The 14,725-nt window shown below is 42.8% G+C and overlaps 1 protein-coding gene across 1 annotated transcript in view; it reads left to right on the top strand.

Moving 5' to 3' along the window:
- LOC8036004 (protein unc-13 homolog B) overlaps positions 1 to 14,725 on the top strand; it is a 281,470-nt gene that overhangs the window by 198,340 nt on the left and 68,405 nt on the right. The window contains exons 11-12 of the mRNA XM_042288825.1: positions 9,465 to 9,529; positions 13,080 to 13,167. Of these exons, the coding sequence (XP_042144759.1) occupies positions 9,465 to 9,529; positions 13,080 to 13,167 (153 nt within the window). The remainder of the gene's footprint in view (positions 1 to 9,464; positions 9,530 to 13,079; positions 13,168 to 14,725) is intronic.

Raw genomic sequence — 14,725 nt, 5'->3', positions numbered from 1 at the left:
ATATAGCGAAGTAATTTTCGATTCCCGTTGACTTAGTTATAACCGTAGTCGGTTATAACGAAATATCGGATATAGCGAAGTGATTTTCGATTCCCGTTGACTTAGTTATAACCGTAGTCGGTTAGAACGAAATATCGGATATAGCTAAGTGATTTCCGATTCCCGTTGACTTTGTTATAACCGTTCTCGACATGTACTACGAGATCCGGAACGCATGTAGTCGAGGCCAGCGGCGCGCGTCTAGTATGGGCACTATAACGGCGTCTTCGTTGACGGTGAGTCTAGAGGAGTAGAGAAAACAAGGTCTACGAAACCCCACTAATACCCCACGATCCTATACGCTTGTTTCTGCGTGTGATTAGTTTATATAAAAAAAAGAAACACAAAGACAACTGCCGTCTGTACGATGCACTTTTGACGCTGCTTCAGATTGGCCGCGTCGAGTCGTAGCGTCGGCTTTTGGTCGGTCTTGAATCGAAACCTACACGAGGCATCGGCGGGCAGCGCTGTTGCGCCTGGCCCTAGGGTGCGTATACATGTTTCCGCAGCTCCGTAAAAGGGTAGGCACCTACCTGTCCCAACGAGAACGTTCGTTTTCACCACCGTGCAGCTTAGGGCTGCGCGGTTTTCCACCTTCGCTCCAACTCGCATTATTTAGGGATTAGACTCGGGCGAAAAAAAATAAATAAGAGGGAGACGAAGAGTCTTTCGAGTGGGGAGGCTTATTTTTAGCCAGCTTGCTCAAAAACACCGTATATATGCGCAATCGGCTTTCGCAGAGGCAAAGAGTAAAAATTCCTTTCAATCGTCGAAAAAAAAAAAAAAAAAAGATGTAAGCCTTATAAACTCTGTTTCGCCATAACGTAGCGCACGGAAAAGACTTATACGGCCCTATACCCTTTTCACTCCCTAAGCTGGCATTCCGGTGGGAGCTGTGGGCTCGCGGAGATGCAGTCACTCGCGTCCCTTTCATCGCGTGGCCCTGCTGTCTGCCGATCGCGTTCACGTGACGAAGTATATACACGTATGACTGGACCAACTGGTTACGTATACAGCTTGCAGCGCAGGGTACAGTCGCCCGTTGAACCGGCGACTTCTAACAACTTGGTTTTTTTGTGTTTAGCCCTTTAAAGAGATGCTGAACCAAGCATTTCAGTGTCTATAAATAAGTGCCGCACTATCTTTCAGTGAGTCAGCAGCCGTCGGTGTGCGCGAGCACACGCAACGACAATGACGTCATCATATCCCACAGTCAACCTTATTAACCTTGAATGCGGGATATGATGACGTCAGTTTCGTTACGTGTGCTCGCCCACACCGGAGGCTGCTGACTCGTTGAAAGATAGCGCGCCACTTATTATAGACACTGAAATGTTGGGTTCAGCATCGCTTTAAGGAAAGAAAAGAAAAAAGAAAAGAACTATATATTTATATTGTTTTTTGTTTGTTTCTTAAAGGGGACCCTGTTGTCTTCTTTATCTCTTTATATTTAAACGAATACTAAATAATGTTTCAAAATTGGAAACCATGTAGTTGAAGGTTTTTTTTTCTTTATTTTTTATTAAAAATTTATTCTCTTGTTTGTCCCGATGTTAGTTAAATAACGTCTCGGAGAATCGGCGCTATGCAACTAAGAAATTTAAAGAGTAACTCGAAATTTCTCTACTTCGTGAGCATAATGTATACAATAAATGTTGGCCACTTCACGTTCTCCAAGACGGAAGCCTCACTTCATTCCGACTAGTTATTCGAATCGAATCACTTTACGGTTATCGTCACGTACGCTTTCTCGGCGCGGCTCTCTTTACATTCTGAGCCAACTCAGCGGCGTTTTTAGTGTTACTCGGAGGCGTTGTGGACAGTGTGCGCAGCAGACCCGTTATCACCGAGAGCGTATATACATACGACAGTGAGGCTCGGCCCGCGTCTGCCTAATTAAGCAACTTCGGCGCTGTCAGCCGCAGCTGCGCATCCTGCAGCAGAGAAATAGACTGTGGCCGACCGTTGGGCGGAGGGGAGCCTCCTGCATTCGAAGGACAGCAGGCGGAAACCGAAACTAGCTGCGAACACGAAGCGGATGAGCTCTAGCAGACGAACAGGCTTGCATGGGAACGTCGCTGTTGCCTGTTGCCAGACTTCGGGACGAAAAAGAAAAGAAAAACGAAGCCGGAAACGGCGTCTGTTTCGGAATTATCTAATTAGTTGGACGTCGCGTGTCATTAGCGCGAATGGCACATATAACCGCCAAAAGTCGCCACCGCGGGCTTAGGTTTGGTCTGTTGTTTTGCTGTACGCGTGTCTCGCTGCGGCTAGCGAATTGACAGTGCTTTTATATTTTTATTTTTGTGCTGTCGTTAATTTGTTGTGTTAAGATTTATTCTAACGTCGCTAGATAAAACGTACCGAGGGACCCCAAAAATTAAATTAATTCACTAACTTGCCGAGTCTGAGAGCTCATTAAAATTTAATCTCCAGTTGAAAAATCTGGTGAATAGTTTCAATCACCTTATTTTTCGCTGCATGGCGGGCTCCAGCTTTTTCTCTTTTTTTACATTCTTCTCAACATTTGAAGCTGGTGTGAACTTAACACCAGCGCTATACTCACTCTGCCTGAAAAACGGTAACAGAAGAAACAAGAAAAAACACAAAAAAAACTGGCTTTTTGCGGAGTCTTTTTATAATCTCCTACTTCGCATAATGAATGAAGAGGCTGGTGTGCCGGTTTGAGATAGACTATTTGTTATTTTTAAAAACGTACACAATTCTTGTAGAAAGTAGTTCGCGTAAACCTGATTTACAAGATATATATATATATATATATATATGTATATATATATATATATATACATATTTTTCTTTCGATATTGTGTATAGTTTTATAACTATCACGGGCTCAACGTTTGTGGTTTCGGGCGTTACGGCGAAACCGGAACTATCTGCTAGAAAGATGGAAACACTGATCATCAGCCGTATGGCTGATGATCAGTGTTGGCTTAGTCTAGGTGGCGCAAGCTACCGCCCTTTACAAAGGGTATAGCCATTAACATCCATCCATCCACTAAAAGCTAACCCGCTTGCCGCCCGCCAAAGAGCGAATGGTCGCGTCTTTAAAATCGGTTTTAGCGGACTACGCGGCTTCACTTTGACGTAATACATCGGCTGTGATCGTATTTCGTGCAACTACAGCGATACCGGTCATTTATTTTGGTTTCGTTTTCGACCGCAGTTGCATGAGGGCAGCGCAGTCTCTTAAAACTACATAGCTAATTTTCTCAACAGAAATGCATTTTCTGAAAAAAAAAAAAACAAGCAGTGTGAAGCTGAAACCAGACGGCCAGGGTGAGGGTGTGTGAATTCAGACTCGTGGAGTCACTTCTGCTCTTTCACTTCCTTACTTCCGAGGGCAAAAACCCCTAAAAACAACGGACAAGTAAAAGAAACGAACAACACAGAGCACTAATTGCAACTGAAGTTTATTCTCGGAAAACATACATTTATATATATGCACCGTGAAATCACGACATGTACCACAGAATTACGACATCATGCAATCAGTGCTTGTCTTTCTCCTATTTACTTTACAAAAGATTTTAAAAACGCCACCTCAGAGCCAAACAGGGCAATCGATGGAGCGCTGACACACGTGCCTCAACGCACTCAGTTCCTTCGAGGCACTCCCGCGACTGCGCACTCAAAATGGTTCTATACCGACACCTTTGCGGCGGTTCAACACCCATAAACATCCCATTTAGTGGTCCCCACTAGTTTCTTAATTGAAGATGCGCCTCAGATGACCCATTCACCTCTAAAATATACCCGGAGTTCTCGGATGCCTTCGCGCGCGACTGGCGGAATTGGATATGAAAGCCACATCTTGAGTGTTGAGTATTCCAATTGCTGGCTGTTGTGTCGTGGTTGTTGTGCCGTGGTTGTTGTATCGCGTTTCTGTCATAACATCGCTTCATAGACGCAGAAGACACACACATAAACACGCGGATACACGTATACAAAATGTGCAGGATCACGCCGCATCCACTGTGCTTGCTCAGTTTAGTCGGTGGTTTAGCGCACCCGCAAGGACGATGGTCACCTTGACGTTGCCCTTTAGGGCGTCGGCTGAACGTTTTCCAGTGTGTGTGAGATCAAACCTACGCAGCATCTATGGGGGGGGGGGGGGGGGGGTTGCTATAGCTGATAGCTTTGCCAGAATTATTTCGAAGTCCGTTGTGGAAAAATGCTACGTAAAACTACGAGGAAATGCACTTGGATATTGAAGTGTTCTTCACTCTTAGAAATGGGGTGTGGTCAGGGGTACACCCGTTGTCCCATACGTGACACTCCAAAATTATATTTGGACGTTCAGTTTACTGACGTCGAGCTTAGATGCCCACTTTTACGAGCGACTTGATAGCTGTTGGGTATAACGTACTAAATTGCTAATATGCGTATCAAAAACTAGAAAAAAAAAACAAAAACACTGAGGTATTGCAGCAGGGCCAAAAAAAACCTTGCCTTTAATGCATACATTAGCTAAATAAGTTGTATCGGTCGACTCTTAAGCCGCTCTTGAAAGTTGGTATCGTCGGTTTGACGTCCGTGGACTGAACGTCGAATTGTTGTTTTGGGGTGTTACATACGAGACAAGGGGTGTGCCCCTATACACCCTCTATTTCTGAGAGTGAATTGGGTTACCCGAGGGGTAGCGCCAGTGCATTCTCTCGAGGGAGTCACGGCTAAATGCAAATGAGTGAAGTACCCTCTATGGTCAAACGAAGTTGAGGCGCGCATAAACAAACGCTTTGTCAGCAAGGATGAGTTGGTCTGTATCCCCTCCTCTACATACAGTTCCCTCCGCCGGTATATGCCTCGGAAAGAGGCCGTCGAGCGGACGCAAGAACACGATGAATACGATCGCCGTCATCTCGGGGCGTTCTCGCCGACTATACGTCGGTTCGATTTCGGCTGGAGGAAGCTACAGGGGGCTCTTTCGAAAAGCCGACGCCGTTCGCCACGGCGGCGGCACCCCCCCAGTTTGTGATCGATATGGCAGATACGCAAATGCGTCTAGTCGTTGTTTGCCTTCTTCTGTCCGCTGTCTTCAGCCTTCGGCGAGACGCGTTAACTTTCGCGTCTTCATTTTCCGCGTTCGCTGACGGACAACCGTTTCGCGAATTTCCCACTGCCCCCAGGTCATCCGTCGACCCCCATGCTCTTTCCCTGTCTTCCCTATACCGCGTGCCCTCTTCCCCACTTCCCCTAGTTTCCAAGTTTGAGTTTGTTCTTGTAGGCTTAAAACGCGGCTTGGGTTTCTTTTTCTTTTCTTTTTTCTTGCGAGGTTGTCGGCGGTAGCCGTTGTCGTCGGTGGCTCATTCGGCTCTCTTTGAAACTCGTCCCTTCTTTTTCCCCCTTCGGGACAGGCCTAAACTGACTGACGAAAAATGCCCGTTAACGGCGGACTCGATGCACTACACTTGTCCTCACGAAACGTGCATGCTTTGCGCGTAGGTCAAACGATGCGCGAAGTAATTCTTGCAAGATTTAGTTTTCAAAAGAAAAATCAACGTTATTTTCCTTTTTTTGTTTGTTTTCGTTAAAAAAAAGAAAGAGAAACAACAACATAGGACAACATATGGCTGATCTTAAATTGTGCGTCTGCGTGGGGGGGCGTGAGGTGTAAAGTGTAGTATGTAACTATACTATACTTCGTTTCACCTTATCAAGGCGAAAGCCTTATAGGTTTCATCGTTCAGTCCTTTAGCTAAAACGCATCGCCGACACGAAAGGTACCAAAACCCGCGGTTCGCCACCGGACCGCGAGATGGCGGTACTTGAACCCGAATCGGCGGGGGCGCGCGCGCGGTGCAAACCCAGCAAACAAGGACATCCCGAAAGAGAACAGCGCACCTCAGAAGGTATACTGGACTTATATTTCGAGTTCATCAATAGTAATAAGGTCGAGAACTGGGTAACTTGGTATTCCTTGCATAGTTAAACAACGCAAAAAAAAAAAAAAAAACGTACAGAGGGAACGAAACAAGCGTATACAGGTCAAGCGCTTTTTCTTTCTCGCTACTGTTTCGTCCCCTGCGTACGTGTTTTTGCGCTGTTTAAAACCGTACGATGTGTGACTAATAGTCCATTAAAAACATACTTTTGGTGCGTACATCTTAGTTGCCAGACTGAGCCAGCAGTAGAGTTCGTATGCGCCATATACTATATAAAAGTTCACTTAAATTATAGTAGTATATCTTAGTATACTTTTAGTGTATCGCTGTTTTCCAAAGCGGCCGCGCTGATCGGCCATTGCGAGACTTATTTCGCCACATCGGTTTTCCCTAAATACCCTTCGTCGTCACTTCCATTTTTTATACCCCCCCCCCCCCCCCCTCCTCCTCTCATGGCCCTGCACGCGGGCGTCACCAAGCTTCCACCATCGTCTTACCCTCCCCCCGTTCTTCTCCTCAGCCTCTCTGCAAAGAGCAAGAAACTTAATAGTTCCGTCATCCGTTTCACTTTTCCCCCGCTCTCCCCTTAATCAAAGTCACGTCGTCGTGTTGCCGCTGCTTCTACTATAAGAGGGAGCGATCTCCAAAGCACTCCGCGTCGCCATTAAGCCCTCTCGCCCCCCCTTTGTCTCCCTCGCCCACTAAAACACTTGGGCCGGCGGCGAGCCTTTTCCTTCGTTCCCCGTCTTCTTCTGCTCGTCTAGTTTTACGCGTTCGTGTCTTTATCAATCTTCGTGGACGCGAAACATGTTGAGCGCCGTCGAAGATTGCCCGAGAACTTGTGAAGATTAGTCTCCGTTACGGTTTTGTATACTTAGTCTCCGTGGGCCAAACAATCCTGTTGTCGTTTTGCTCGTTATTTCTGTGAGCCGCGATTTTTTTGTTTGTTTTAATAATAGAGAGTCTTAGTAGGAGGTGTATAGTTACCGGATCGCAACCACGGCGTACTAATTTGGGGTTTTAGTAGATCGTTTCGATAAATTGATACCCGATAAGGGTATACGATGCATGCTCTTCCCCTCTGAGAAAAGAAATAAATCATAAATGGTTTGTTAAAAAAAGCAAAAAAAAAAAAAGAAACCCATATAAATTATATTGGGCGTGTATAGAAGTGTATCATATCTTGTATATTATCACATATTTATTGAAATATGTGATATTTCAATAGTTTTGTCACATATCCCATGGATGGGTATCAAATTGTCTAAAAAAAAGTTAAACAACGCTGAGGCTGGTTGAGGGCTCGGCTGTTGTTGACGTTGCACAAAACATTGACAGTGCAAGAGAAACCGGAGCGGTCTGTCTCGTATTTTTTTTTTCTCAAAATAATCGAAGGTTTAGCGTTCCAAAATGCTGTACCTTAACAAGAAATTGGTTTGTTGTATGTGTGTGTGTGTGTGTGGGGGGGGGGGGGGGGGGGCTACTTAATTGCGCAATCCTATGAAAAACAAACCTCGCGAAATCAAGAAACACATTTACCGCGCCCGTTCCATTGTCAACCGCTAAGTCTCTTTCGCGTTGTCTTTCCCCATTTTCCCCCTTGTCCGTCTTCCCACCTGTTCTTTTTTTTTTTTTTTCTATACTGGTTTTTTGTTGACCGAGGAGAATGTTTGACCACCTGTTAACAATGCCGGCTCACCACGAGCTCCCGAATTGGGGAAGCCCCGTTTTGTCCTCAAATGGGCGAATCAGTCAGACGGGAAGGAAGCGTTTCTTGCATTCTCGTCCCCATGGGGAGGCTTTTTTATCTTTCGCCGACGTCGCAGTTAAAACTGCCGTTTGCGCCTCCCCAACGAACGAAATCTCTGTCGGTAGACGCGCGTCGGTCGAATGACCGTTGAATACTCTGCATGCGTCGCGGCCATCGAGGTCACGCTTCTTTCCCCTTTTTTAGCGCCTTGGGAGTCTCACGCTGCTGGAGCGGGGACCGTTACTGGGGAAATGGGGAGGAGGTGGGTCTAATCACCCCATTACGCAGCCGAGATGACGCCCCATCCAACGACGGGCAATCAGGCCAGGAGAAGAAAATGGCTCAAGTGGCTCCCTTAAACCTCGGCTAGGGGAAATAGGGAAGCGTAGGCGTGTTCTTTCTTTTTTTTTTTTTTTTTGGTCGGATAGAAAAGAGAAAAGTGGAGGGATAGCACTCCTTACCCTCTCCCCACCGTCGTGGCTTGGCTTGGCTCTCTTGAGCTGTCCTTGGATTAGTTCCGGGTGCAGTTTCGAGTTTGGTGGTGGTTAGAAATGGGACATACTATTTTCTGTTTTTGGATTGTTTCGTGGATGCCAGTCAAAACATGGCACCATGCATGAAGGCAAGATTTTAATTTATTTATTTTTTGTTTTTGGAGGGGGGAGGGGGGGGAGTTGAGGGGGCGCACGTAATATTTTTTGTTTTTTGCTTTTTTTACGTGTTGCAACTGTGATCAGACTATGTCTGCGAAGAACTCATAACTTATTTTGATTTGTGTTACACGAGAGGTGTCAAAAACGAATTATACAGTCAAAGTACAAATTGAGTAGAACGTAATGTTAGCAGTTCAAGGCAAACAAAATGGAAACAATATATATATAAAAGATGGGTCAAATCTGGACATTTTTCTCAAAACTACCTGATGCAGTTCGCGAAATTCGGCCCGGTTATATGACCGAACTTGGAATTTCTGTTCTCACGGAGAGAATTCCACTTATTAATACCTAGAAAAGAGATAATATTGAACTGCATTAGTTCCTTCGATTTTGACTCGGCGTTCAGAATATATGACATAACATGTACGTTTCACTGTTTGATCGCTTGGTACAGCTGACGGTTGATAATAACCATGCAGTGGAACAGGTGGGAAAAGAGGGGGGGGGGGGGGGGGGGGGGGGGGTTGGCCTCATGCATTTAACACGGGTGTCTTAACACCCCTGCTTCGAGCGTTCTCCAACATTCGGCGCAGCAGACAAACGCCAACATTCTACACATACAAAACTGGTGTGTGCAAATGGTTAGAAGAATATAACTAAATCGCTTCCTTCGCGGGTGCTATGCCCTCGGAAACTTCGACGTCGATCTGACTTTCCATCGACTTCCCGGGAGGTCTTTAGCCTGTTGTGCCTATCTTCTTCAAAAGAGACACTTCCTCTGCGTCGCTTTCCAAATGCGTTTTTTTCTTTCCTGTTCGTTTGTTTTGTTTTAAACGGAGATACGCCTTTCCGGTCTGCTCGGGCGTCGATTAAAGATGGCGGCGACACACGCCATTTTTCGTACCGTCTGCAAATTCGAATGCTTGTCACCAGCAAACTTTTGTCCGTTGGGATCCGTTGATGAAAACGAATTTCATGAAAGGGTGCGTTTTTTTTGTTTTTTTGTTTTTACTTGTATCACGGAAATCACGACGTTCGTTCTTATGATGAAGCTGTAGTCTATTTCAGGTTGCAAATGTACTCATGACGTGTTTCTGCTTTTGTCTGTTTCAGAGCGGAGGCGCTCTTAGGTCAAGCAGTCGTGATGGACCCAAGAGCCTATGGCCTCGCAGCAATGCGTGAGTTGTTTGTTTGTTGTGGTTTTGCATGGCTTCTCCCGCATCGACGTGGATTGCTTGTATAAGAGGAGGCCCCTGGTAGAATGGCGGGGCGCACTATATATATATATATATATATATATATATATATATATATATATATATATATATATATATATATATATATATGGGCGGTTTCATTTGGATTAAGGCAATGAGGTGCATTCGTATTTTTTTATTTTGCTTCCAATTTTTATATTGCGTGGCACATGTTCCAAGAAGAACAATTCTTTTTTTGTTTTGTAATGTCCAGACATCTTTAATATCCGAGAGAAAAAAAAACACAAAAACCTTAAAGAAGCAGGAAAGAACGACGAGGTTTTGACAATTGTCGTGTGTGGCGTTTTTGAATCACTCTCAGTCTCGAAGTATTAAAAAGAGAGCGTCTATATTTTTTTATTGGGATATATACGCAAGTGGGTAAAACGACATTATAACTTGTATTTATTATTCGTCGCTCCAATTTTTGTAAAAATCCCCAAACATGCATTCACGAAGAACTGTAACCTAGACTGCGGATGTTTTCTTTTTTTTTTTTTTTTTTTTTGAGTCGACTATGTTTAGTATTGCTTTTAAAATAATACCACCTGTAGAACCTTTCATTGCCTTCTAAATTATGCAAAATTTGTGTCAATCACGTACGAGTACTTCGAAATAAATTATGAAACAGAGAAGGTTGTCACTTTTTGTTCAATTTCAGCACGCTGTATATAAAAAAAGAGCAATTTTTATTGATTTTTTTTTTATTTTTCTCGCGTCGCGTTCTTTTTACACCCTTCTTTTAGCCAGCATTCTATTCGTTAGAGGTATATGCGCTAATTTTGGGTTTTAAGCCTCTAAATATGCTAAAAAAAAAGAGAAAATGCCGATGGTGTGGGGTTTATGGGTTATAGCTGTATATTTTTTTCGTTATTATAAAAAATCGAAGGGACGTTTAATAAGTAATCATATAAAATACATTCATGTCGTTAGGCGTAGAATAATAAGTTTGCAATTGCAAACGTCAAAACTTTCTATAAAATCGAAACTGCCGAAAGCGGGTTTTCAGACAATTTCCGCCGGTGCTACAATCGGAGAGGCCTCAAGCCTAAACCCTATGCGCTACATAATCTATACTACATCAGAAATATGGAAGTATAATATTGTAAAATATTACAGTAAAATACAACTCCTATTGGAAGCCTAGAGTTTTAAATCGAAATTTTATATTTTTAATCCGAAATTCATGTTAATAACACTACAGTATTTATTTTTGTCACTCTTCAATGTTTACGTTTTTATTTTACTCTGCAAACAACTGGTAAGTCTTTTTTAAATTATTTTTTTTATACAGCTGCTGAAATTGAACAAAAAGTGAAAACCTTTTTGGTTTCATAATTTATTTCTCAGCACTCGTACATGATTAAGGCAGAAACTTTGCATAATGTGGAAGGCAATGAAAGGTTCTACGCGTGGTATTATTTTAAAAACAATACTAACCATAGTCGACAAAAAAAAAAAAAAATCGCAGTTTAGGTTACAGTTGATCGCGAAGGCATGTTTGGGGATTTTTACGAAGGTTGGATCGGCGAATAATAAATAGTATTTGGGATGTAGTTTTACGTACTTGCATATACATCACAATAAAAAAGTATAGAAGCTCTCTTTTGAATATTATGAGATTGAGAGTGATTCGAAAACGCCACACACGACAATCGTCAAAAGCTCGTCGTTCTCCCCGCATCTTTGAGATATTTTTTTTTCTCAGAACCTAAATATTTTAGGACAATAAAATAAAAAGGATTGTTCTTCTTGGAACATGCCCCACGAAATATAAAAATTTAGAGCAAAAATAAAAAGAAATAAAAATACGACTGCACCTTGTTGCCTGCATCCAAATGAAACCGCCCATATATATATATATCAATCCTTTTTATTTTATTGTCCTAAAATTGTCCTAAATATATATATTGTCCTATATTGTCCTAAAAATATATATATATATATATATATATATATATATATATATATATATATATATATATATAATTTTAATTCGTTGGTTTATAATGATAACTCAGTCTGCGAGCCCCAAGCTGCCTAGATATACTAAAATTACGATAATGTGCGGCTTATTTTTGTATTAAAACATCTAAACACGCCACCTTTTTTTTATTTTTTTTTTTGGCCTGGAGGATTGGTGTTATGTATGATTATGTTTTGAATATGGAAATGGATCACGGAAGTCATAATTTGTGTTTTCTTTGGATGTTAGAGCGCGCAAAAATTAACGACGTAAACAAATAAAATACGCGCAAATTATTTTTAAATGCATTAAACATACGCCGTGTTGTTGTTGTTGTTGTTTTTTTTTACGCACGTCAGTTGAACGTCAGTACAATCTAGCCGACAGGATTGCCATTGACAATCACGGCAAATATTTCTACTTCCGCTTTGGTATTTACTTCTGCTGATCATTTGGGGGACCCAGTCGGTGACGCTTAAGGTGTAAACTGGATTGTTGACAAGCTGTGTTTGGCTTGGTGTCGAGCGGTATTTCTTGTTTGTCGATCTTCCGAGGTGACGTCCTTGTGGACAATGTAGGCTTCTTTGAGCCCAAATAAAAGTGGCGGTGTTGTAATAAAAAAAAAAAAAAAAGAACAAGAACGTGACGTGACAGTCGCGAACCCACTTGTATACATCAGGGAGTGTTACACTAACAGCAGTGAACACAATGTTCATAAACTGTAACGTTACCACGATATGTCGAAGGTCAGATGAAAAAAAAAAAAAAAAAAAAAAAATTGCAATCTCTCCTTTGGCCGCTGTCGACGCCCGGACAAAGTCAATTGACACTCTGAAATTCGTCACGTATCTTAAGAGTTCTCGTCTGCGACCCCCTCTCTATTTACTTTTATATTTAAAATTCTGCGTTTTTTTTTTAATGCCCCGACTGGTTGAATGCAATGAACAACCAGTAAAAAAAAAGGCACTGTATACATGCTACATGAACGAAACATACGTAGCCTCATAAACATAGATAAAAAAAAAAAAAATATAACGTCAAAGTTCGACAACACGCAATAGCGAAAACATAAAATACAACTGGAAGCCACCATAGTGCGTTCAGTGTCGCATTTTGTACCTTCCGTCTATACTCGGTTTTACCTAAAAAACGTAGTACAAAAAAAAAAAAGGCCTGGTTTTTTTGCGGAGGAATTTCGATTTCCCCATTTATGTAGAAAATTATGATATATGTGCGTTAATTTCAGATTAGATATAGCCTCGCTTTTTCGTCCGACAAGCGTATCTTCAAAGGCATATATTTTCGCGCGGGTTTTCCAAGTTGTCTTGGACTTCTGGACAAAGACGATTCTCCCCCAATTTGATCGAACTAAAAAAAAAGAAAAAAAAAAAGAAAGAAAAATGTTGTTTGACGCAACTTTGCGTTCCGCTTGCTTCTCACTCAAAATGGCGGCGTCTGCCCGTTTTTGTGAGTGCGTGTCATCCGCGTGTCTTTTTGCTTTGGCAGGCCTGGGGATAATCCCTTCTACAGTAACATCGACTCGATGCCTGATATCAGGCCTAGAAGAAAGTCAATTCCTCTTGTCAGCGAGTTGGTGAGTGCCCTTTTTTTGGCCGTGCTCTCTCTCTCTCTCTCTCTCTTTGCCTTGCTCGTGACCTTCCATTCTCATCACTGACAACTTAGAAAAAAACGCGGATCGTGCACCTTATTACGTTCACGCGTCTCTCTTCGTAATTTCTTTCTTTCCTTCGGCGTTCTTATCGGTTAATTTCATCTGTTTGCGGTACGATAATAAAGCCCCCGGGGTATTCGCTACGTGACGCCCGTCTCTAGGCTGTCAGTGGCCGTACAAAGCGAACATTTATAAGAGCGTTCAACCGATACCACTTAGAAGAAAAGGCCTGCTCGTGACGTCATTGTTTCTGGACCCCCGATCCGCCCCCCCCCCCCCCCCCCCCCTTCTAGGAGTTCCGTATTTAAAGCAGCTTTAAACTCGTAGAAGACAGATACACTTTATTTATTTATTTATTTATTTTTAAATAAGAGTAAGTGTGGTGAAAGAGCAGGAGCCGTGTCGGTGTTGCCTGACGAGACCACATGTATGGGACGGCAAAATTTACTTCATCTTTCGTTCCTCAGGTGCTTATTCGATAGGAACAAAATGGCGGCCAACGTTAGTTGAGTAAAAGGTTTAATATCGCGGGGGGAACAAACGGGGACAACGAAGAAACACGGACGACAGGACAGGCGCTTCACTCTCAACCGGTTTTTATTATTACCATCGTCACCTATATGCATATACGCATTGCCGGAACCGCATCGCACTCAATCGTCACAATCAAAAGCAGCCACCCAAACACACCATTTCACTCTGAAGCTCGGACGCAATTTCTTTATTTCTTTTTTTTATGTAGAATGCCTCTTAATCTCTTTCCGTTTTGTCTTTTGCCTTTCTTAAAAACTTGTGGGAATCGGGTCAGGTTTACGCCCCATCGCCTACAATGGTCAGCAAAATGCCCCCCCCCCCCACCCCCCCCCCCGTTTTGTTGCGCATGCACACACAGATTACGGCCTCGTGCTCTATCATTGAAGCAGCGCCGAGTCTGCCCAGTGTAGAATCTGCCACAACTAAACGCAATCTCGTATATACCACGTTGGTGACGCAGGCTGTATATTGCACCGCGTGTTTCTTGGAACAGGTTGTATTTTTCTGCCTCGCCAACATCGGACAGCTCCCAGCAAGTTTACAGGGTGCCGAAAAGACCACGTTAATATCGTATCTGCCAGCTACCTTTTTTTTAGATTAATAAGATGTTAACGTGGTTAATATGACCATCAATCAACTCGCCCAACTTTACACCTTGTTGTGGAAACCTGACCTGATTTCCACGACGTTTTTAAGAAAGAGAAAACGAAAAGAGAGATCATAAAGGCTTTCCACACAAAAAAAAAAAAGAAAAAAAAATGAATTGCGTGAATTGAATCCGCGTATCTTTTAGAGTAAAATTGTGCTTTTGTATGATTGACCGATTGTGGCGATTGAGTGCGATGCGGTTTGGGCAATCCTCTCTCTCTCTCTCTCTCTCTCTCTCTCTGTATATATATATATATATATATATATATATATAGGTGACGATGGTGATAAGAAATAA

This window comes from Ixodes scapularis, unplaced genomic scaffold (assembly GCF_016920785.2).
Source record: "Ixodes scapularis isolate PalLabHiFi unplaced genomic scaffold, ASM1692078v2 PGA_scaffold11__112_contigs__length_91849675, whole genome shotgun sequence".
Taxonomy (NCBI): Eukaryota; Metazoa; Arthropoda; class Arachnida; order Ixodida; family Ixodidae; genus Ixodes; species Ixodes scapularis.
This window is presented reverse-complemented; position numbering and strand designations above follow the sequence as displayed.